Source organism: Gymnoscopelus microlampas (genome assembly GCF_963454915.1).
Source record: "Gymnoscopelus microlampas genome assembly, chromosome: 8".
NCBI classification, from domain to species: domain Eukaryota; kingdom Metazoa; phylum Chordata; class Actinopteri; order Myctophiformes; family Myctophidae; genus Gymnoscopelus; species Gymnoscopelus microlampas.
Genome location: NC_139945.1, coordinates 2,465,706 through 2,491,072, shown reverse-complemented (window position 1 = coordinate 2,491,072; position 25,367 = coordinate 2,465,706). Strand labels below are relative to the sequence as shown.

Here is a 25,367-nt window from a genome sequence, read left to right as displayed (position 1 = left end):
AGAGAATATGGTGCCTTTCACACATGCATTGTAACATTTTTTTTAAAAGTATTTGATCACCCCACGCTGTTAAGTGGGAGTGGCTAACAGTATTTTCAGTGCTCTGTGAACGCATTTGAAACGTACATTCTCATGTGAACCAGGGACGTGCACAGATAAGACTCTAGGTGGTGCTAGAGCACCTGCCCTTTGCCCTCTTGACCAGAAGTGCCTTTTTTTTCCAGTTTACAGCAGGGGTCTTCAACAGGGGGTCCGGGGACCCCTAGGGGGTCCTCAGAGTTACTACAGGTGGTCCGCCAATTCTTTATGTGATATGATTTTTCTTTTTACAATAACCACTCGAAACCTAGCATCCCTTTTCTGAGGAGAACTTTAGCCAAAAAATAGCAGATCTACAAGCTCACAACGCGTTGGCGTTGTGGGCTTGTAGATCGGCTATTTTTTGGCAAAGAGGTATAGGTGTAGAGGGAAAAAAAAAAAAAGAGCAGACCAAGTACAATTTACTTGAGCACCTGCCCCTCAAAATGTCTGTGCACGCCACTGATGTGAAACGGCCTTTTTCCTGTTGAACACATTGCTCATGTTACTTTGCTACATGTGTGGAAGGCACAACAACAACACCAGAACAACATCCCGACCCCCATTCCCCCCCCCCCCCCCGGAAACATCTTCCAAAGTTCGCATGAGAAAACAAAAAACAAAAGGGCCGATTGCCCTCTTCCTCCTCCTCCTCCTCCTACGTTCTCCTTCCAGGTTTCGATCCCCTCGGCCCCTCTCTTACCACGCGGTGGGGTCTTTCCTCTCCCTGCGGGGGGCTTGTTGTTCCTCCTCGTTGGGCACCTCCTCCCTCTGTCGGTTCTTCCTGCACTTTCTGCAGGAGAGGATGATGACCAGCAGGATGACCACCAGAGCGATGGCGGCGCCGATGGCCAGGGCCAAGATGAGGAGCTCTGAGAAGGAGGCTGGACCGACCGAGACACACACGCACGCACGCACGCACACACACACACACACACACACACACACACACACACACACACACACACACACACACACACACACACACACACACACACACACACACACACACACACACACACACACACACACAAATAACAATTTAGAGCAGGGGTCTTCAACAGGGGGTCCGGGACCCCTAGGGGGTCCTCAGAGCTACTGTAGGGGGTCCGCCAAATCTTTGTGTGATAGGATTTCGTTTTTGGGGCCCCCTATAAGTGAGGTTTGGACACTGACCAATCCTGCACCGTGATTGGCCAATAGTCTACCACGCAGTCTACAACGCTAACCCTTCCACAGTCAATGCAAATCTATACTTTTGCAAAGTCAGCCAATCACATTACAGCTAGTGTCATCGCCACTAGCTGTAATGTGATTGGCTGACTTTGCAAATTCAGGACTGTGATTGGCTAGCGAAACACATGACACATGTGCAGCCCTATGAATAGCAGTATGGACTTAAAAAAACACATTTATGTTTTTTTTAAGTGAGTCATGTTATGATGACCACACACCGCCCACTTCACACTGGGTGTGATTTTTTTTACATTAACCACTTGAACCCTAGAATTCCTTTTCTGAGGGGAACATTAGCCGAAAATAGCAGATCTACAAGCTCTCAACGTTGAGAGCTTGTAGATCTGCTATTTTTTGGCAAAGAGGCTATAGGTGTAGAGGGAAAAAAAGTGCAGACTAAGTATTTAAAAAAAAACTTTAATCTGAAACACAATGTTATACAATATAGAGTAGGGGGTCCCTGCTTCATCTCTCTCTCAGCTAGGGGGTCCTTGGCCTGAAAACATTGAAGACCCCTGATTTGGAGCAAGGGTCTTCAACGTGTTTCAGACCAAGGACCCCCTAGCTGAGAGAGAGATGAAGCAGGGACCCCCCACACTACATATTGTACAACATTGTGTTGCAGGTAGCTTCAAGATTTCATTACCGAAAGAGTGGGCAAAACCATACCTATATTAAATTGTTCATAGGGTCAATATAAGTAAATAAATATATGATAACCTTTCCACAGGAGTAGCTTTTTCGTGGTTATCACACATTTTGTGATTTTCCCCATAAAGTAGCATGTTTTCCTATATAATGCCTAATTTGCATATTTAAATATACAATTTCAGAAAACTCGTAATACGATAAATCATTGTCTTCATGTACTGTAAGTAATCAACTGGAAAAGTTTCATTAGGATAACTATTTTTTAAAAGGAGCCAAACGTACAGCTCTAAAGGTGTATTAAGGACAGATCTACAAGCTGAAGCTTGTATATCTGCTATTTTTTGAAAATGTGAGCAAATCTTTGGAGAAAGAAAAAAACATATATATATTACTGCAACTCTGCGACAGACCGCCTTATAAAGAGATACATTCGTAGGAGATGTTTAAGATGGATGAAAGTAAAGCAGCTGTATAGGCTGCATAATTAACTGTCCTCCACACACTGAAAAGGCCACCTGGTCACCTTGGACGTGTCACGTCGTCTCTATATTCAGCTGCAATTAATTCATCCTCTGAACCACATGGCACTGACCTGAATAGTCATATGCGACATTAACATTTTATCATCCTATTATCGTCCTTTTACCTTATCCCAATTATTTTCAAAAACTTTTCAGCTTCCCTTTCCTTACTTTAACATTTTTTTATCCCACGATTGTGTCACCCTTTTTTCACCCGGTGCCAATTTCCTAAGTGATCCTGGGCGCTACACTCCCCCTCACCAGCCTAGGGAGCCCAGGGCCGAGCTTCAATGCATGAGAGCCAACTGACCTTCTTATCACCTGACAGGGGGGAGTTTCCCCGGTATAGGACGTAAGCGTGTGGAAGGAACACACGTTATTCCAACCAGTTCCCTTCCCCTCCATCAGGCGCCCCGGCTGTCATGGGGGAGGCGGTATAGAGACCAGGATTACTATATGTTTTCTGTGAGGGTATTAACTACCCTAGGAGACACGGGGAGAACATGCAAACTCCACACAGAGTAGGCCCTTTCGCCAACCCCACCTAGGGTATGGGCGCTGATGACGCGGAGGAGAAGACACGCCCCCCAGCGTCCCCGGCGGGAATCGAACCCAGGACCTTCTAACTGTGAGGCGACAGTGCTACCGACTGTGCAACCGTGACCCCTCAGCTGTCTGTCTGTCTGTCTGTCTGTCTGTCTGTCTGTCTGTCTGTCTGTCTGTCTGTCTATATTAGACAAAATATTCAAATATTGATATAACATATTTTAAGCCTGGAACCAAGCCATCCAGGCTCCTGGTGAATCATGACCATAAAACATGTGGTTCTGTGTCAAATAAAAATTGAAAACCGCAAAGAAAAGTGCATTTATAAAATATAGTATATAATATAATTAAAGGTAGGGTAAATGATTTTCTTTAGTTAAAATAAGTGTTACATAGCTCTATATTCTGATAGTACTCATTGCTATAGAGTGTTTGTTCAGTAAAAGGAGTCTCCTTGTCTCTCCAGCTCTTTATTAAACAGAAAATGCATTTTCGTTTCAGTTTCAGTTTCATTTCCAATTTTATCCAATCAGGATAGAGAACTCAATCAGGCTATAGATTAAACAAGTGAAATTGGAAGTGATGACACTAAGAAATGAGCAGGCAAAATTGGAACTGGAACACTATACAAATTAAGCTTAAAAATGTGTACTTTCTCCTGATTGGCTGAGATTTTGACACCTACCGGAAAATGTATTATCTGTTCATTAAAGAGCTGGAGAGACAGGGAGACTCCTGTTACTGAACAAACACTCAATAGCAATGATTACTATCACAATATAGTGCTTTAAACTTTTAACAAAATACTTTTTGTTTTAACCAATAAATATCACTTACCCTACCTTTAAATATTTAAATATTTTTGACACAGAATAAAATGTGTTATGGTCATGAATCACCAGGCGCCTGGATGGCTTTGGGTTCAGGCTTAAAATAAATAATATGAATGTTTTCGAAAATCTCTATTAGGGAAAATGAATGGGGTTTCTATCTGTGGCACCACAAAATGGCCGTCGCTGCCACGCCCTATAGTGCACGCTGTAGGGTGTGTGTGTGTGTGTGTGTGTGTGTGTGTGTGTGTGTGTGTGTGTGTGTGTGTGTGTGTGTGTGTGTGTGTTGGTCCTGTTCAGGTTGTTCCTCTGCCAGACACCAGGGCACAACCTGCCACCAGGGAGTTTCCTCTTCCCCATCGTATTGAAACATGTAAGTACTCCAGAAAAAAAGTATTTTAACCCATTAAAGACCTGGAACGCATCTGTGTCACTTTAGATTTCTTTGGCTATTCAAAAATAGCAGATATACAAGCTCATAGCGCGGCACCGAGTGCCGCGCTATGAGCTTGTAGATCTGCTATTTTTTTTAAATCGTGAACAAATATTTTTTTATAGGATTTAGATTTTTTTTTAAGAATCGCCTCAGGTCTTAAAGGGTTAAAATACTTTAAAATTTTAAATGTAACCTTAAAAGTACAGTACTTGAGTAAATGTACTTAGATACTTTCTACCCACTGCTTTCTGGCTGCCAGCCACAAGGACACAACGAGGCACCAGGGAGATTCTTTTCCTCCACTATAGCGTTGGTTTCTAATAATGTTTTCTCTCCCACAGAATGACTACTCTGTGCTGCTTTCTATGAGTCATCTACCACCCAGACTGTCTGTCTGTCTGTCTGTCTGTCTGTCTGTCTGTCTGTCTGTCTGCCTGTCTGTCTGTCTGTCTGTCTGTCTGTCTGTCTCACACTCAAGGAACAGTTTTCTGCAACAACTTTTTTAAAATGTGCTGAGCTGGTTTAAATACTGATGCAAGGTGTTGATAGCTCATATAGTTACAGTGAGCGTCAACCTTTTTCTCCCCCAGGACCCCCGGTTTGATATGCATTATTAGACCACGGACCCCCATATTATACCCAGGGACGGATTAACCCCCGCATGGGCCGCCAATCTTTGGCGATGGTCCAATGGTCCTATGATGTGCAAATCTCTTCACAACTTGTTGTATGATTTCATTATATCGCTGTTGTCAGGCACGAACGGAAGCATTTTTGACATGGATCCACATCCGGCCTCTACTTCTTAGAGACTCCTTGGATGATCCCAAAGTTTCATTAGAGCGCCCCACGTGGGAAAAACATATTTAAAAAATAAATGGGCCAAAAACGGTCCGGACCGCTTTTGGCCCACAATGTGTTAACACATTGACTGCCAGAGTTTATTCATAATGTACTCACCCCCTTGCCAGCGATTTGGTGTTTTTTTTTGTTTTGTTATTTTGTTATTTAAATTCATTTAAGTTTGTCTGTCTGTCTTTTAAATACATACGACAGATCGACCAGCAGAGAGCAGCAAATTGACACCTTGCTGACTCGCTGACTCGCTCGAGCCCCCCCAAACAGACTCAAACAGTCAATACGTCATAAACCGGATGTGACGTTTTCGACACTCGCTGATCAGGCTTAAATACGATGTGATACACGACGTCGATGACTGTTCGTCACCCAGACTAAAGAAAATAGAAGTGGAGCTCTCCGTTAGTTTTTTATACCGTGTGAAAAAAACGTGTTTTGGCCGCATTAGCGCATTTTTCAAGCTAAATTAAACATTAGGACGCAGATCTGCGTCCTGGATTACTCTGGCAGCCCACGTTTTTATCTAATAGGACGCAGATCTGCGTCCATGGCAGCTTATGTGTTAATAACAAGAACTTGGTGACTAAATAATAACTACATTGGATCCATTGAAGCACGGGGTCTATTTTACATATCCCTGAAAGTAATAGTTTCTGGACCTGACAGCAACGATAAGAAGGAAAACCCACGTATTTCAGTTTGACACATATACACCGCATACACCTACGTAGTGAGGTGTTCTGTGCATATCCCTGCTGTTATCTGGGTTGAGCGCTTATAGAGGAAGCTGCTTCATATTGTAGAGGACAGGGGAAGTAGCAGTGATCAAAATGTACTTGAGTAAAAGTAAGAAAGTATTGGTATCAAAATGTACTTTAACTCTTTCAGTGCCAGAGTATTTTCATAAAGTACTCCCCCAGTGCCAGCAATTTTCGTTTTTTTTGTTGTTGTTGTTATTTTGTAATTTAATTTTCAAATAGCTTGTCTATATGCAGTCTTAAACTCATACGACAGTTCTACCAGTAGAGAGCGACAAATAGAGACATTGATCACCTCGTTGACTCGCTCGCCCCCTCCCAAACAGGCCCACGTCACATCCGGTCATAAACGGATGTGACGTTTTTGACAATTTCTGATCGGGTTAAAATACGATGTTATACACGACTATGATGACTGATCGTCACCCAGACCAAAGAGAATAGACGTAGACCTCTCCGTTCGTTTTGTATACCGTGTGAAAAAACGTGACTTTCCCTATTCTGGCAGCGGGAAAAAAATGAGAACCGTAAACGGAATCTGCGTCATGAAACCGGAACCCAATGAGTCTGAAGGAGTCAGGAAGTGAAAGTGATCATGAGAAATAAACAGAATAGCGCGACCACAGTAAACAGTAAAAACTCGGGATTTCTCGTTCTGGCAGCGAGGGTACTCGGGGAAAACTCGGGGTATCTCGGGGCGTGGCACTGAGTAACGATAGTAGAACGTACTCATTATGTCCCATTTCACAAGTTTTCAAATGTATACAAATCATTTGAAAATAGCAGAATGCGTCGCAATGCGACGCATTGTGAGCGTGTAGATCGGCTAGTGTAGATCGGCTATTTATAACTAAAGTTTTCAAATAATTGTAGTGGAGTAAAAGTACAATATGTGTCTCTTGAGATGTAGTGGAGAAAAAGTAAAAGTATTGAAAATTAGAAATACTCCAGTAAAAGGTAAAAGCACCTCAAAATTGTACTTAAGTACAGTACTTGAGTAAATGTACTTAGTTACTTATCCACCAAATGGAGGGTAGGTATGTAGGTGAGAGCAGAGCTGAGCTGAGGATGTTATTGGATTATTATAGAGGCTCAGCTCCTGTCACAGATGCATGCAAATGAGATGCAAATGAAGCATTTGTTTTGAATTTGTTTCGAATGCTATGACATGTTTACCCACACGCAGCTGAATTAACCCATTAAGACCTGGAACTGTGTCATTTTTAGATTTGAGCTAAAAAGCATTATTTTACACTTTGGGCTATTCGATGTGAAAAAATCGTGAAAATGTGTGCAAATCTTTGAAATATATATATTTTTTAAATGAATATTTTTAACTCAAATCTTTGCTTCTGGGGGGTCCCTGGAACAAAATATTTTGATGGGGGTCCGCGGCCAAATACATATCATTCTGGGGGTCCTTGACATGAAAAAGATTGAGCACCACTGATATAGAAACATACGTTTTTAAGAATACTGCTGATATTTAGGAGACATGTAGAATTGGCTTCAGGTCTCAAAGGGTTAATTTGCAGCTTTGCACCCTAACACACAAACTTGAATGTTTTCTGAACGAGCTCTAGTGTATAGCTCTATCATATACACAAAACATATAAAGGATATTTCATATGTATTTGAAAATGTACATATTTGTGGAACTCATTATGTATGAGAGAAAATATACCGTATATTGAGGAGACAAAATATCTAGAGAATATAACTGACCATGAAAATATTTCCCACTGACCAAACAATAATGCCCCCCCCCCCCCCAACAATAGTTTTGGGGTTGAATTAACCCATTAAGACCTGAGACCGATTCTACGAATGCCTTCTAAATCCCAACACAGTATTCTGAAAAAACGTATGTTTCTATATCAGTGGTGCTCAAACGTTTTCATGTCAAGGACCCCCAAAATTATATCTATTTGGCCGCCGACCCCCATCTCAAAATATGTTGTTCCAGGGACCCCCCCAGAAGCAAAGATTTGAGTTACAAATGTTCGCTTTAAAACAATATATATTCAAAGATTTGCAGGTTTAAGTAAATCAGGGGTCTTCAACGTTTTCAGGCGAAGGACGCCCAACTGAGAGATGGATGAATCAGGGACCCCCTACTCTATATTGTATAAAATTGTGTTTCAGATAAACTTTTGCTGCTCTTTTTCCCCTCTACACTTATAACTCTTTGCCAAAAATAGCCGATCTACAAGCTCACAACGCCTCGCAGCGCGAGGCGTTGTGAGCTTGCAGATCGGCTATTTTTGGCTGAAGTTCTCCTCAGAAAAGGGATGCTAGGGTTTAGGGGTGTGCCGATACACTAATTTCACGAAACGATACGATACGATATTTGGCTCACAACTTCGATACGATTTCGATACGATACGATACGCACTTTTTTTATTATGAAAATATATGGAGGAGAAAAAAAGAAAATGCAAACAAATATTTCTGTTTTTGCATTATTCAGACATGCAAACTTGTAGCTTTTCAGCTACAATAGCCGTTTTGAATCCAAATAGTATGACACCTGACCCGAAAAAAAAACATGTTGTCACTCGTTTCACTTCGGGGCCGTTTGCATGCCTGATTATTATGATTGTAAAAAAAAAAAAAAAAAAAAAAAAAAAAAAATTTCTTTTGCAAAAACGATATTTTTTCCCCCCAAAACGATACATATCGTCGCGAAAACGTATCGCGATATATCGCGGGACGATATATCGGCACACCCCTACTAGGGTTCAAGTCCCCTGTTGAAGACCCGTGGTTTAAGTGGTTACACAGGTGCGTTCGTGGTTTTAAAGGGTTAATAAACGTCTAAATTGTTATAAATCGTACAAAAGCTGTGACTCGTACTGACCCGTGGTGACGACGCGCAGGCGGATCTCGCCGGCGTTGCCGTGGACGTCGGGCGGGTTCTTGATCTGGCAGCTGAAGGTCCCGTTGTAGGTGAACTTGACCTCGCGCACGATGATGGAGGCGTCCCGCCCCATGATGTCGCCCGCCCACATCACACGCTTCCTGAAGCGGCCCTCTGGAGGAGGGTAGGGCCGGTCCTGGTAGAAGAACACCTAGAGGAACCAGAAGAACAGTTAAAGTAATACTAGGTAACCTTTTTCAATAAAACTAAAAGTTAAAGTGTATATCTTTTGTGAGTGGCAAATGTTTCACAACACCCACTCCATGAAAAAAGAAAGTCGACTATTCGGCCGTTTTTGTTATTTAATGTTTTTGGTTTGCTTTTCCAGCATGTGAGTGGAGTAAGATGATTTTTATAGTAGCAGGGAGCGGGTTTATAAAAAGGTAGGAGCGGAACTCGGAGCGAGGACCGCTTGCCACTCCCAAGCCACTCCAGTTGGGACGGCAACCACATGTTTGAGCATGCCAGCCGGTCGATCGGAAACAGAAAAATAATTTAACACGGCAACGGTCAGTCCCTGATCAAGATTTCATTAAAATGTCTCCGTAATCCACACAAGTATGTTTATAAATACTTTGTGTGAGTTAAGTTATATCACCAGCCGATCAAAGGATACGATTTGAAACGAAAGTGACGGGTTATGGCTGAACGAACCACACTCCTTTTGTGACTGGAGTCCCGTCCCCCCTGCTCTCAAATCTGGGGATTAATCATTTAACCACAGGATTTAATATTGTCCGTCTTATTAAAACCTGTTTATGCCTACATTAAAAGGAAACTTGGATGACATGATGTAGCTGTCCATCTAGGCTCATGGGGACGCATTTGTGCCGAAAGAGAAAGTGTCTATTTTTTAAAAACTTTTAAAACATTTCTCCTGAAATGACATGGGAGACAGGTATGAAAGTGGTTACAAATTAGGACATATTGGCTGGATAAATGAAAATACCAAAATTGTCAAAAGTCCCAAAATGGCAGATGAGAAAAGGCCAGCGATGAGGAAGTGATGTGAAACACAGAGACCTGAGTTTACCTCTGAGTTTTACTGCAGATAGACAACTAACGCCTCTCTGTTCCTCCATTTCTCACACACACACACAGACACACACACACACACACACACACACACACACACAGCAGAGCTGTCATAGGATGTTCCCCAGAGAACTCTGAGTCACCGGCTTCTGGCTCCACTGAGGGGGCGGTTATTCTGAGACACACACACTGTCACACACACACACACACACACACACACACACACACACACACACACACACACACACACACACACACACACACACACACACACACACACACACACACACACACACACACACACACACACACACACACACACACACACACACACGCACGTCTATAGTGTAGCGTCCCCAAATCTAGCCCTAACTCGCTCGTTGCCTGTTGCGTGCCGGACTGGTAAGTTGGTGATCCGGGTTCGATCCCAGCTCACCGGACTAGTGGGTTGGTGATAGGGATGTCAACAGCTAACCGGTTAGGCGGCCATAGCTGAGTGGTTAGTGAGCCCGCCTAGGGAGCCAGAGGCCCTGGTTGCCCCAGGTTCGATGCCAGGCCAGGCCAGCATATGTGTCGATGAAATGAAATGTGTCCCTGAGCAAGACTCTTAACCCCTAATTGCTCACAGGTTCTCACTGGAAACAAGACCGCAAGGGCTTTCATGAACGACCTGTTAAAAGGAATTATCCTTATCCTTAGCCGCTCATTAAAAAACATCCGAATATGCTTATCAGCTTCATGGTTAATTGTCATAATATTAAATGTATGTTCCACATTGCCCTGATGGTTTGTTTGGTTATGGGGAGATGTCATTATGCTAAACAGACTCAGGGAGGCGCAAGAGAGTATTTTATGTCCAAGAGAACACTAGAATGAGAGAAAGATAATTTCTGCCTTTCTACAGCACCGGGAGCTTTAAAAAGGCGTAATCTAAAGAGCGAGTGACAACAAGTGAGCGATACAAGACTACACAATGTCTAAACAGCATTTCAAAAAGAAAGGTTCTTTGCAGTCTTTGTGAAAAAGAGCTCAGATAGAGCAGTGGTACGAGCAACATGGGCAATAATTTAAAAGCAAAACACCCGTTTGTCGTAGTCGATGTCAATGTCCTTTGTGCACGGCCCAGCAAGAAGATGTGACGCTCGCCAGTTTGGAGGAAATCAACACAAAAAGACTGCAAAATGACTGAGGTGGACTGTGGATGGAACAGGCTTCCGTCAATTAATCAACCGCCTCGAACCAGAACACCACATTCCAGCCAGATCAACACAGTCACCAAACGAATAGGCTCAATGCACGGCAGCCATATTGTAAAGAAATGGGGCATCTTCTTCACTTCCTTCACAGGTGTTACCAATGATACTAATGAAGGTTCTGTTCCATTCTGGTCAAACAGAGTCAGGGTGCTGATATTGTGTCATGTTGCCTCACTGGAAACACTCTGCTACACCAGTGGGGTCTCAAAGTGTGGTCCAGGGACCCCCATGGTTCCTTGAGGGGCTTTCAAATGGCCTCTTACAGGTGTGTAACTCTGAGGGTGTACAAATGTTTTGTACACCCTCAGAGTTATGGGGGTCCTTGAAATGAAGTTTTGAGAACCACTGTGCTACACTAAATGGAACGGAGCCTTCATTAGTACCATTGGTAACACCTGTGAAGGAAGTAAGGAAGGAAATAAGGACGTTTTTCCAATATGGCTGCTGTGCATAGAGCCTATTGATGGGCGTTATAAAGAGATGTCACTTGTGTAGTGAAATGAAAAATATGTTTTTCACACTTTTAGAGCATATCCGTGGTCATCACATGGGCATACCTAACAATAGATGCCAAAATAATTAAAAAAAAAAACATTTGTGTATTTTTATATCAAAAGTCCCTAAAAAGCCAATCTTAATTACTTCCTGTAAACGAAAACGTGCTGCGTGATGACATATAACGCAGCTTTCATGAATATAAATGAATCTTGATTACATGCACCCGTTTGATTCCCATAGCTGCACGTTCTTCAAACACAGCTGATTTTAATTACAGAGCTACTCCGTTTTGAATCTCATTGAAGATGACATCCAGACGGTGTATTACTCATTTTAAACTTCATCTGCACTCTAAAATATGTATCTGAAAACATTATAGGTTAGAAATAAGCCAGGTAGTAGCAAACGTGCTTCACAGGCCGTCTCTCTCTCTCACATGTAAACAAACACTAGCCGTGTTGCGCACGGCTCAAGCAAGTGATTGAGATTCCAACGTCCCATAGCCTGAAGGGATGGGACCTTCTGATTGGTTTAGAGTCGGTTGAGGCGACGTTTCAAACTGAACCTTCAAAATCAAATGACCGAAAATGTCACTGCAGTGCATCTTTAAGCTGGAAAAAAATAACTGTCCACAGCCAATCATGTTGCTCTCTCAACAGTCTGCTGGACAGCATTGACCGCAGAGAGTTACATAACGATAACGTGCCATTACATCGACCAAGAATGGAAGCTTCAATCAGATGTGTTGTTGACACAAAGCCTAACAGTTAAGACACACAGCTGAGAACTTGTCAGAAAAGATGAAGAGTGCTGTTGATGACTGCATGGGGACCGACTGGGCGTGTCACAGCTGGTGTCCACGACAACGCAAGCACCATTGTCAAGGCCAACTCCCCGGGTTACGTGGTGTGGAATTCCGTTCCCCGTTACGCACACACGTTACAGTTAGCTATTAACGATGGGTTTGCCTTACATGTGAATCGATTCATTGTTTGTGCTGGTCGTTTGGTTAAGCATTTCAATCACAGCACATAAGGTGAGAGGCGCTGAAAACTAAGCAGGACAACATGGGTGTGACCCATACAAAGCTGATCCAATCCTGCAAAACCCGCTGGAATTCAGTGAGTGATATGTTGGAGTGACTGATAGAGCAGAAGTGGGCTTGGGCAGTAACAGCTGTGCTGTCAGACCGCACAATCACTAAACCAGCGGACGCCAGAGTGCTTGATCTCTCCAGCAAACACTGGAAACTAATTGAGGAGATCATACCAGTGTTAGCAAAACTTAAATGTGCCACCACAGTCATGTCTGCAGAGCAGAATGTCTCGGTCTCAAACTCCTACCCAATTACCTTAAGTCTCCTCCAGAAGCAAGCCAAAGGGTGGCGGAGTTCAAAGAAAAAGTCAGCACATCACTGGCAAAACGCATGAAGGTATATATTAACATTAACGTTATTATTATTATTTTACAAACGAAAACATAGGCTTTGTTTTCCTAATATTAATACTTTTTTCCTGATATCCATCCATCCATCCATATTCAACCGGGAGTCGGGTCGCAGGGGCAACAGTTCCAGCAGAGAGCTCCAGACTTTCCTCTCCTCAGCAACATTAGCCACTTCCTCCTGGGGGATCCCGAGGCGTTCCCAGGCCAGTGTGGAGATGTAATACCCCCCCCATCTGGTGCCCAAGGACACTGTATGCAGGTTAACTCGTTAACCTGCATACAGATACGTTAATCTCCCAGGACCCCCCCGACACAAGAGCCTGCCGTTTCTTTCGCCAGCAGAAAGAGGCTCACGTTACTGCAAAGTAGCATGAAATGGCAGAAGGTGTTGAAATGACATGACGAGGCGTGACAATGACATGGTGTGAAACTGCACCAACTGAAAGCAGTGTGGCCGAGGGCCGCCGCTACTACTACTGGAGATGAAGATGATGTGCGAGTTGTGGGCGACGGAGATGGGCCATTACGCACGGACGAGAGCGCAAACAACAGCAGCGCAATGCGACTGCTCCTGGGACATAGTTACGTTACGTCCACGGACATTGCCAGGGGTTTTTGTGAGGTTAGGGTTAGGTTTAGGGTTAGGGTTAGGCACACGGTGGTTTTGTCAACATGCGACGTCGCCATGGCGTCCCGTCGTGTCAAACCTTGACGTGTCAGGGCTGCTGACAGAGCGGCAAAATATGACGCCTTGGGGAGTGAGAACGGGTTGTCGTAGCGTATAGCCTAAAACGTATTAACCCATTAAGACCTGGAACGCATCTGTGTCACTTTAGATTTCTTGGGCTATTCAAAAAAAGCAGATCTACAAGCTCATTGCGCGGCACCGAGTGCCGCGCAATGAGCTTGTAGATCTGCTTTTTTTTTTTTTAATTGTGAAAATATGTGCAACTCTTTGAATATATATTCTTTTCAAGCGAACATTTTTTACTTAAATCTTTGCTTCTGGGGGGTCCCTGGAACAACATATTTTCAGATGGGGGTCCGCGGCCAATACACATCATTTTGGGGGGGTCCTTGACACGAAAACGTTTGAGAACCACTGATATTACAGCAACATAAGTTTAAAAAAAAAAAAAACTGTTAGGATTTAGAAGACATTTGTAGAATCCCACAGAAGCAAAGATTTGAGTTAAAAATGTTCGCTTTAAAAATATATATATATTCAATGTATTGCAAACATTTTCACCATTTTTGAAAAATACTGAAACATTTTTTTTCTTTTTTCAAAAAACTTCGCCTCAGGTCTTAATGGGTTAATGTGGGGGAAATGTTGGGAGAACCGGTGTGGTTGTTAACTCACAGAGTCCTCATGGACAGAAACTAAAGGTTGTGTTATAAAGGTTGTATTGTAAAGGTTGTATTATAAAGGTTGTATTGTAAAGGTTGTATTATAAAGGTTGTATTATAAAGGTTGTATTATAAAGGTTGTATTATAAAGGTTGTATTATAAAGGTTGTATACTCACAGACTAATGGACAGATACTAATGGTTGTATTATATTATATATCATAAAGGTTGCATATACTCACAGACTCCTCTCGTCCGGACCCCAGGGGTCTGAAGTTCCACGACACGGTGAGGGCCGAGGGGTTAATGGGGGAGGAGCTCTGGAAGGTGCACTTCAGGCGAACGTCCGTCCCGTTGACCGCCTCCAGCTCGCCCGACGTGTACACACGCATGGCTCCTACCTGCAGTACCGCTGAAATGACAATAACAACATGTTTACTACCAATGAATAGACATGTAAACACGTTTACTACCAATGAATAGACATGTAAACACGTTTACTACCAATGAATAGACATGTAAACACGTTTACTACCAATGAATAGACGCGTAAACACGCATAGCTCCAACCCGCAGTACCACTGCAACATGGAGCAACAAACAGGTTTTTATATTTTTTAGAATTTTTATCCCACGATTTTTGTAACACATTTTTTCACCCAGTGCCAATTGCCTAAGCCAGAGGTCTTCAACAGGGGGTCCGCGAAATTGTTGTTTGATTAAAAACTATTTTTGTTTTTAAAAACTTTTTTTTATATTTTCCTTTTCAAGACTGACAATTTGTCTTTAAACATAACATGACATTTTAATACCTTAGTATTGAATGCACAATAACATGGTATGTTTATACATATTTTGAAGATAAAGGACAACAAGGTCCTTTTGCACACCTACTGGGACAACCTGTGCGTAGGAGCAGGCAACCATTTTTCATGTTTATACATATAAAACACAATTGTATCCATAAACACACAATATATGTGGTAGCCTACCCCCACAAGGTAGGTAGGGGGTCCCTGCTCCATCACCCCATCAGTCTGAGGGTCCCTGACCTGAAAAGGTTGAAGACCCCTGGCCTAAGCTTTAATCCTGGGCGATACTCTCCCTCTCCTCACGTAGCGTGTGGAAGGAACACGTTATTCCAAACATGTTTACTACCAATGAATAGACATGTACACATGTAAACACACACATGCCTCCCACCTGCAACAACTGCTGCAACACAGGAACAACCATGTTGACTAATACAGTAATGAATAAACATGTAAACACGCATGCCTCCAACACGCAATACCGCCACAATACAGATACAAACATGTTTACTACTAACAGACAGTGGCTCAGGAGGTAGGGGGCCCTCTGGGGAACCGGAAGGTTCACAGTAGTGTTGATTTTGTCAGCAAATTTGGGATTTAGTTTTAGTCATTTTCTCTTGGATAAAATTCCACTTAAGTTTTAGTCATATTTTAGTCACCTGAAATGTTTTACTGTTAGTCTAGTTTTAGTCGACTAAATATCATCAGATTATAGTCGACTAAATCCACAGTTGATTTACAGTAGTTGACTAAAATATATGTTGGCGGTGCCTTGATGGCGTCGTAATGGCTGATTTTACACTTGGTTGCATGCTGAAAATAGCCGATCTACAAGCTCACAACGCGTCGCGCTGCGACGCGTTGTGAGCTTGTAGATCTGCTATTTTCAGAGCACAACACCCGAGCACAACGAAACATAAAATGACTTGTCTTTTAGGATCTCTTCTCCACTAGATCCCTCACTAACATTTTAGTCTAGTTTTTATTTGTTGACGAAATTGTCAATATATTTAGTCTTAGTTTTAGTCATCATAGCTTAGTTTTTATTACGTTTCCGTCAGTGTAAAAAGGTAGTCGACGAAACATTTTTCGTCATAGTTTCAGTCGACAAACTCAACACTGGTTCCCGGTTCGATCCCGGGCTCCCCCAGAGTTAGTGTCTAAGTGACGTCCTCGAGAAAGACACTGAACCCCTACAACTGCTCCCGATGAGCAGGTTGGTGCCTTGCATAACCCTTGCTAACCCCAACCTCTGCTGTCGATGTGTGTGTGTGTGAGTGAGTGAGTGAGTGAGTGAGTGAGTGAGTGAGTGAGTGAGTGAGTGAGTGAGTGAGTGAGTGAGTGAGTGAGTGAGTGAGTGAGTAGACTGAGAGAACCAGAGCAATCCATGGTCTCGAAGGGCGGATCCAAACCTAGGCGCCCGGAGCAGGCGCGTCCTCCGATTGCTTCACCAATCTATGTCCCCGCCTCCCCCCCCCCTCCCCCCTCCCCCCCCCCGGTCTGTGCACGGAGCAGGCTGACGTCACCAAATTTAGAGCGACGCCCCTCTGCACTCTGAATGGTTAGGAGATAACAAGCTTCAAAGACCATCGTTCCTGCATCGTTCCCCCAGACTTTTTTCTTTTGTAACAAAAAAAATGGCTGGGTTTCCGAGGCTAGTGAGTGAGTGAGTGAGTGAGTGAGTGAGTGAGTGAGTGAGTGAGTGAGTGAGTGAGTGAGTGAGTGAGTGAGTGAGTGAGTGAGTGAGTGAGTGAGTGAGTGTGTGTGTGTGTGTGTGTGTGTGTGTGTGTGTGTGTGTGTGTGTGTGTGTGTGTGTGTGTGTGTGTGTGTGTGTGTGTGTGTGTGTGTGTGTGTGAGTGTGTGTGTGTGTGTGTGTGTGTGTGTGTGTGTGTGTGTGTGTGTGTGTGTGTGTGTGAATGAGTGTGTGTATATGTGAAGGTAATGCACATTGGATAAAAGGCGCTATATAAATGCACCATTTTAAAAAAGCACATGTAAACACACATACCTCCCAGCCGCAATATACAGAAACATCCATGTTTACTACACATGAATAGAAACACGTATGACATCTCCCTCCTGCAACAATGCTGCAATGAAACTAACATGTTTACAAAAGAAGATGAAAAGAATGCAACACACACACACACACACACACACACACACACACACACACACACACACACACACACACACACACACACACACACACACACACACACACACACACACACACACACACACACACACACACACACACACACACAGTCTGTTCATTATGTTTCAAATGGCGTGGGCTCCTAGTCACCAGGGGGCCCCGATGAGCATGTTTCTTTTTTTGATTAATTGATTGAATACTTTATTAGAAGTGTGCAAAAAAAAGCACATGAACATACAGTTCAATACAAGGTCTGGTAATAGGATTTAAAACCCAAGAAAGCACTATGGCTTGTTTCCATTGGGGTCTTTTGTAATCAATGCATTTTCTCTCTCTCTCTGAGTAAAACAGATTCATCAGTTGATTCATTTCTAGCATGGTTTATTTTATGTCCTGTTATAACCCTGTCACATCTTCTTGTTAAGATCAGCTGAACTCTCTCTCTCTCTGTGTGTATGTGTGTGTGTGTGTGTGTGTGTGTGTGTGTGTGTGTGTGTGTGTGTGTGTGTGTGTGTGTGTGTGTGTGTGTGTGTGTGTGTGTGTGTGTGTGTGTGTGCGTGCGTGCGTGCGTGCGTGCGTGCGTGCGTGCGTGCGTGCGTGCGTGCGTGCGTGCGTGCCATAATAATGACTCTCATTCCAGTTTCAACAGATGACATCATTCATGTGTGAATGTGTATTATCGGGGGAGCAGAATAACTTGAAGTAATTGAAGTAACAGAGAGAACTATAATCTTATGATATTCAGTCGACGAAAACTAAGAAGTAGTTTAACAGTAAAACATTTCAGATAGGGGTGTGCCGATGCACTAATTTCACGATACGATACGATATTGGGCTCACAATATCGTAACTTCGATACGATATGATACGCACTTTTTTGTATTATGAAAATATATGGGGGACAAAAAAAGGAAATGCAAACAAATAATTCTGTTTTTGCATTATTCAGACATGCAAACTTGTAGCTTTTCAGCTACAATAGCCGTTTTGAATCCAAATAGGGCAATAGTGACACCTGACCCGAAAAAAAAACATGTTGTCACCCTTTTCACCTCGGGGCTGTTTGCATGCCTGATTATTATTATTGTAAAAAAATAAATATATATATATATATATATATTTTTTTTACTTTTTTTTTCCAAAACGATACATATCGTCACGAAAACGTATTGCGATATATCGCGGGACGATATATCGGCACACCCCTAATTTCAGATGACTAAAATATGACTAAAACTAAATGGAATAAAATAAATAATACTTTTTTTATTCAAAAGACTATGACTACAACTAAATAAAAATTTGCTGTCAAAATCAACACTGGCGTGAACCCAGACTAGAGGATGCACAACATACAAGCTCACAGAGGAGATGTATGACCCACCAACTGTTAGTTTACGTTTCTGTTTCATTTGTTCTGGTTTTGTTGTCTGGCTTGGTGGATTATTATGAGTGGACAACACATATACAAGCTCACAGGGGAAATACATGGCAACAACAACACAACTATTTTCTATTTTCATCTTTGTGTTGGGGGGGGGGGGGGGGGCAATATCAGTTTGAAATAAACAGAGTATTTTACTGAGCATCATATTGTATTTTACCACAGCTAAAAGCTCTAAACTGATTGTAGATCAGATATGTGTCTCTGGGACTGGACTGTGTGAGTAATATCCACTCAAACATAGCAGATCTACAAGCATCTGCTATTTTTGAACATTTTAGAAAAAATATTGAAGGTATGAGAGCTATAGGCCAACTGATTTTAGAAGGCAATGGTATAATCGGCCTCAGGTCTTACGTATACGCACACAGGGGCGACCCGAGTGGTTAGAGTGGGCTCTAATGCCGTTTCAGAGAGTCCCAGGTTCAATTCCCGGCCGGTCGGACCATTGTTATGCTGTATGTGTGTCATTGCCTTGTTCTCTGTCTGCATTTACTGTCTATCACTCCACTCTATCTGTCTGAATAAACACACACACACACACACACACACACACACACACACACACACACACACACACACACACACACACACACACACACACAGTTTTAGTAGTGAAAAAACACAATCCGACCACTTAATCACAGCTCATCCAATCACAGGCCATCCAGGTCTGTGGCGAGGGCCCCGTATCCTGATGAGTCACCTCTGTGTGTAGTTGTGTGTAGTTGTGTGTGTAGTGTACTGTAGAACACCACGTACACCAGTGGTTCTCAAACTTTTTCATGTCAAGGACCCCCAAATTGACACTTATTAGCCCGCGGACCCCCATTTCAAAAGATATGCCAGGGACCCCCATAAGAGAAGATTTTTTACGGCTCTAGCAGTGATTCTCAACCATTTTAATGTCAAGGACCCCCAGTTTGACATGCATTAGAGGCTACGGACCCCCATTTAATGGCATTTCTATCACTTGGACCGCAATTTATATTGTAAAATCAATGTTAATTTAACTCTGAGAGTGTACAAATGGAACCAAATGGACCCGTTAGGGTCCATTTGGTTCCATTTGTACACTCTCAGAGTTACAGACCCATAAGGGTCCATTTGGTGCCTAATCTATCATTTAGCTGGGGGGACCCCCTGGAACTCCCTCAAGGACCCCTGGGGGTCCCCGGACCCCACTTTGAGAACCAATGACGTACACATTGTACACAACGCCTCCCCATGCTGTCCACAGAGCTGTTATCTCCAGGCCATGTGTTATATAGAATAATACAGATATAATATATGGACTATAGTGCTTCTGTTTATGCTACTGTTGTGGCCCCCCCTTGGCGGGGCGCCAAAGATCACAGAGGAGGGGGGGATGGGGGGCATGTCTCATTGGAGGTAGTCCAACATTCTAAACCTGTTGCACTGAATCATAACTCGCTTTCATCCACGTTCAACCTGACAGAACTGTGTTGTAGTTATGTGCCAGTACTAAAAATAGTACCAAATATTTTCAACATTCCTTTCCTTGAAAGGTTTTTTTGAATAGTGTGTGTGTGTGTGTGTGTGTGTGTGTGTGTGTGTGTGTGTGTGTGTGTGTGTGTGTGTGTGTGTGTGTGTGTGTGTGTGTGTGTGTGTGTGTGTGTGTGTGTGTGTGTGTGTGTGTGTGTGTGGCAGTGTTTATTTTCTAGAGCAACATTTAGTCATAGTGTTTTGAATCAAGTTCCATTTAGCTTTAGTCATATTTTAGTCATCGTCGATGGATTCCCCATCGATGATGTCACTGGTAGACGGATGTGAGTAGACAGAAATGGTGCCATTTTATCATGAGCATTAGTGAGGACCAATTATATGAAGACAGGTTGAAAATGGGTGAAGTTGTCCTTTAAGTAAAACGTTTGAGTACCTTTTCCTTTTTTTACAGTTCATATATGCCTGCTGCTTAGACTTGCACCTCCTGAGGGGTTGTTAGGATGTGTATGGACTCTTCTATTGTTCTAAATAAATACCAACATTTATTCAACCACCTCACCTCATCTGAACCTCGGTGACTTAGGGGGGTTTCTGACAAAAAGACGTCTGACATTTAACGTCATCAAACAGCCTGACCGCTCCAAGCTCAATGACCCAACGAGCGGACATGCCAACATTCAATACAAAACATACACACCAACAAGCATGCCAGCATTCAATACAGCGCACACACACACACACACACACACACACACAGACACAGACACAGACACACACACACACACACACACACACACACACACACACACACACACACACACACACACACACACACACAGTGAGAAAAGTACTCCGCTACAAGTCAAAGTTCAACATTTACTTGAGTTAAAGTACAAAAGTATTGGTATAAAAATGTATTGAAAAAGTACCAAAAGTAAAAGTACTCATTGTGCAGAATGTCCCGTTTCAAGTTTTCAAAAGCATAAAAAACTTTTGAAAATAGCAGATCTACAAGCTCACAATGCGTCGCATCGCGACGCATTGTGAGCTTGTAGATCTGCTATTTTTATATGGCCGAAATGTATATAGGGCGGAAGTGGATAATGCATTTTTTGGATAATAATCGAAATCTACATAGTGACTAGTTACTAAAGTGTTCAAATAATTGTAGTGGAGTAAAAGTACAATATTTGAATCCGAGATGTAGTGGAGTAGAAGTAAAAGACACACGCACGCACGCACGCACGCACACACACACACACACACACACACACACACACACACACACACACACACACACACACACACACACACACACACACACACACACACACACACACACACACACACACACACACACACACACACACACACAGAGTGTGGTGAGGTCATTCACTATGAATCTACAGTATAGCTAGCATTGAGGCTAGTACAACGTTAGCTGAGAAAACAGGAGCCCAGGAAAAAAAAAAAAAAAAAAAACTTGGCTCCTCTTCCAGACGGAGCGTTTCTTCGGGTTCTTATCAGGACCGCAGAGGGTTTCCTGTGGGCCGGGGAGGAACTAGGGGTGGAGGGTGTGGGGGGGCCAACCCTCCCCCCCACCCCTAAAAGCTAGTATAGAGAGACGGGCTGCTCTGTCATCGTATAGAGTCCTGACATAATCTACTAGCGGACTAATGTGTTTTAACACATTACGACCGGGAACGCATCCGTGTGTCATTTTAATATTTACTTTGAGGCTATTCAAAAATAGCAGATCTACAAGCTCATAGCCGCGCTAAGAGCTTGTAGATCTGCTATTTTTTGGAAAATGTGTGCAAATCTTTGAATATATATATATATTTTTTAAAGCGAACATTTGTAACTCAAATCTTTGCTTCTGGTGGGTGATCCCTGGAATAACATGTTTTGAGATGGGGCTCCACGGGCCAAATACATATCATTTTGGGGGGTCCTTGATATGAAAAGGTTTAGCACCACTGATATTATAGCAACATAAGTGTTTAAAAAACACTGTTAGGATTTAGAAGACATTTGTAGAATCCCAGCGAAGCAAAGATTTGAGTTACAAATGTTCGCTTTAAAATGTATATATATTAAAAGATTTGCACACATTTTCACGATTTTTCGAAAATAGCAGATCTACAAGCTCATAGCGCGGCACTCGGTGCCGCGCTATGAGCTTGTAGATCTGCTATTTTTGAATAGCCCAAAGAAATCTAAAAGTTACACAGATTCTTCCCCGGTCTAAATGGGTTAAATGATCCTGATGAAATCTGTGTGTGTGTGTGTGTGTGTGTGTGTGTGTGTGTGTGTGTGTGTGTGTGTGTGTGTGTGTGTGTGTGTGTGTGTGTGTGTGTGTGTGTGTGTGTGTGTGTGTGTGTTTGTGTGTCACACACACACACACACACACACACACACACACACACACAAGAGTGAGTAATGCCTAATCACCGCTCCTTCATATGACGTTGTCACGCACCGGTGTGACGGGAAAAAAAAAGAAAAAGCAGATCTACAAACTCACAGCGCGTCGCTATCGCGACCCGCTGCATGTGAGCTTGTAGATCTGCTTTTTTTTCTCTGCTACACGGAGGCACGGCAAACGCATACATGGGGTTTTTCTTTAAGTGGTGGAACGAGTGTTTATTTTCATGTGTCTGTCTGTGAATGACTTTTAGTGCAAGTTGGACCGGTTGTGTAACACTGTGTGTGTGTGTGTGTGTGTGTGTGTGTGTGTGTGTGTGTGTGTGTGTGTGTGTGTGTGTGTGTGTGTGTGTGTGTGTGTGTGTGTGTGTGTGTGTGTGCGTGGTTGTGTAACTTATGTGTACCATGAGGAAATGATGGTGATTTAGGGAGTGGTACATGGTCTGTGTTTAGGATGCACTGGCTGATAGCATCACTGAATTGTCTGCGGTGGAAAATGTACTCATAATGTTTTTAACTTAAGTAAAAGTATCAATACCGCAATCTAGAAATACTCTGTTACAAACTAGTAAAAGTCCGGAAATCAAAATTGACTTGAGTAAAACGGTATCAAAATGTACTTTAAGTACCCAAAAGTAGAAAGTACTCATTATGAGGAATGTCCCATTTCTCAAGTTTTCAAATGTATACAAATCTTTCGAAAATAGCAGATCTACAAGCTCACAATGCGTCGCGATGTGACGCATTGCGAGCTTGTAGATCGGCTGTTTTCAAACGGCCGAAATGTATATAGGGCTGAAGTGGTTAGTGTCTGTTTTGTGATGATAATCAAAATCTACAAAGTAACTAGTAACTAAAGTTTTCAAATAATTGTAGTGGAGTAAAAGTACAATATTTGCCTCTGAGATGTACGTGGAGACAGTAGAAGTAATGGATATTGGACACACTCAAGTAAAGCACAAATACCTCAAAATTGTACTTAAGTACAGTACTTAAGTAAATGTACTTAGTTACTTTCCACCACTGCTGATGTGTGTGTCACATATTAATCACCAAAGCTTTTGTTTTTCTTTCAGTTTTGTTATGAAATTCTCTCTCTCTTTCTCTTTCTGTCTCTCACCATTTCTTTAGTTTTTTGTCCGTTTCCTGTATTTTGAGAAAGCAAATCTAACACAAATATTATTAATGAGTGTTTTCAGACCTTCAGATGGCGAGCATAGAGGAATGCATGGTGAAAAAAAAGTTTTTTTGACAAGGGCACATTTGAAGTTTCCTGTTTCTAATAACAATTGATTTGGTTGAGAAAAAACTTTTTGGAAAAAAAAGTAAAGAAAAATCTCCCTGCACTTGAGGTAGCCTGGCATGGCCAGACTGACATCACTGTGTAAATATTAGTCTGGAATCTCTGAGTGGAACCTGCATTTCCGAGGGGCAAATTAACCCATTGAGACCTGAAGCCGATTCTACATGTCTCCTAAATCCCAACAGTTTTCTGAAAAACGTATGTTTCTATATCAGTGGTGCTCAATCTTTTTCTTGTCAAGGACCCCCAAAATTATATGTATTTGGCCGCGGAACCCCATCAAAATATCTTGTTCCAGGGACCCCCCAGAAGCAAAGATTTGAGTTAAAAAAGTTCGCTTTAAAAATATATATATTCTAAGATTTGCACACATTTTCACGATTTTTCAAAAAATAGCAGATCTACAAGCTCGTAGCGCGGCACTCGGTGCCGCGCTATGAGCTTGTATATCTGCTATTTTTGAATAGCCAAAGTGTAAAATAATGCTTTTTAGCTCAAATGAAAAAGTGACACAGCTTTCCAGGTCTTAATGGGTTAAATGCACTGTAATTTTACTGAATTCTAATGTCCTTTATAATGTGTTTCCTTTGCTAAATGTGTGATTGTAAAACACACTGAATAGCCTTTGTTGTTGGAATGTGCTTTACAAAAAACATTTCCTTGCCTTACTATTATGCATGTGTTCATCACTACTTACAATGTAGGCATTTCACAGGTGCATGCTGGGAGTACCGGTTCACATTCAGTCAGAACAGGATCAAGAGGTCAACGGAATATAGGACACAGTAATAAGTGATGAAACACTCTCTCTCTGTGTGTGTGTGTGTGTGTGTGTGTGTGTGTGTGTGTGTGTGTGTGTGTGTGTGTGTGTGTGTGTGTGTGTGTGTGTGTGTGTGTGTGTGTGTGTGTGTGTGTGTGTGTGTGTGTGTGTGTGTTCTCAACAGCAAAGTGCTAGCTTCCAGACAGAGGTGTCAACTGTGTGTAATATAATCGTCTTCAGAGCTAAAAGAGGAGAAGAGAGGAGAAGTGAAGAGAGGAGAGGGATAGAAGAGGAGAAGAGAGGAGAAGTGAAGAGAGGAGAGGGATAGAAGAGGAGAAGAGAGGAGAAGTGAAGAGAGGAGAGGGATAGAAGAGGAGAAGAGAGGAGAAGTGAAGAGAGGAGAGGGATAGAAGAGGAGAAGAGAGGAGAAGTGAAGAGAGGAGAGGGATAGAAGAGGAGAAGAGAGGAGAAGTGAAGAGAGGAGAGGGATAGAAGAGGAGAAGAGAGGAGAAGTGAAGAGAGGAGAGGGATAGAAGAGGAGAAGAGAGGAGAAGTGAAGAGAGGAGAGGGATAG

General features: G+C 42.6%; 1 protein-coding gene across 8 annotated transcripts in view; it reads right to left on the bottom strand.

Moving 5' to 3' along the window:
* The window catches only part of LOC311050931 (myelin protein zero-like protein 2), a 68,353-nt gene that overhangs the window by 5,599 nt on the left and 37,387 nt on the right, over positions 1-25,367 (bottom strand). For all 8 annotated transcript variants that reach the window (XR_014601337.1, XR_014601338.1, XR_014601339.1 and 5 more), the window contains exons 2-4: positions 14,662-14,831; positions 8,775-8,985; positions 782-962 (exon numbers count right to left, since the gene is read on the bottom strand). Coding sequence is in view for 3 of the 8 variants with exons in the window: in XM_084065198.1 (XP_083921324.1) it covers positions 782-962; positions 8,775-8,985; positions 14,662-14,831 (562 nt within the window). In the remaining 5 variants the exon portion in view is untranslated. The remainder of the gene's footprint in view (positions 1-781; positions 963-8,774; positions 8,986-14,661; positions 14,832-25,367) is intronic.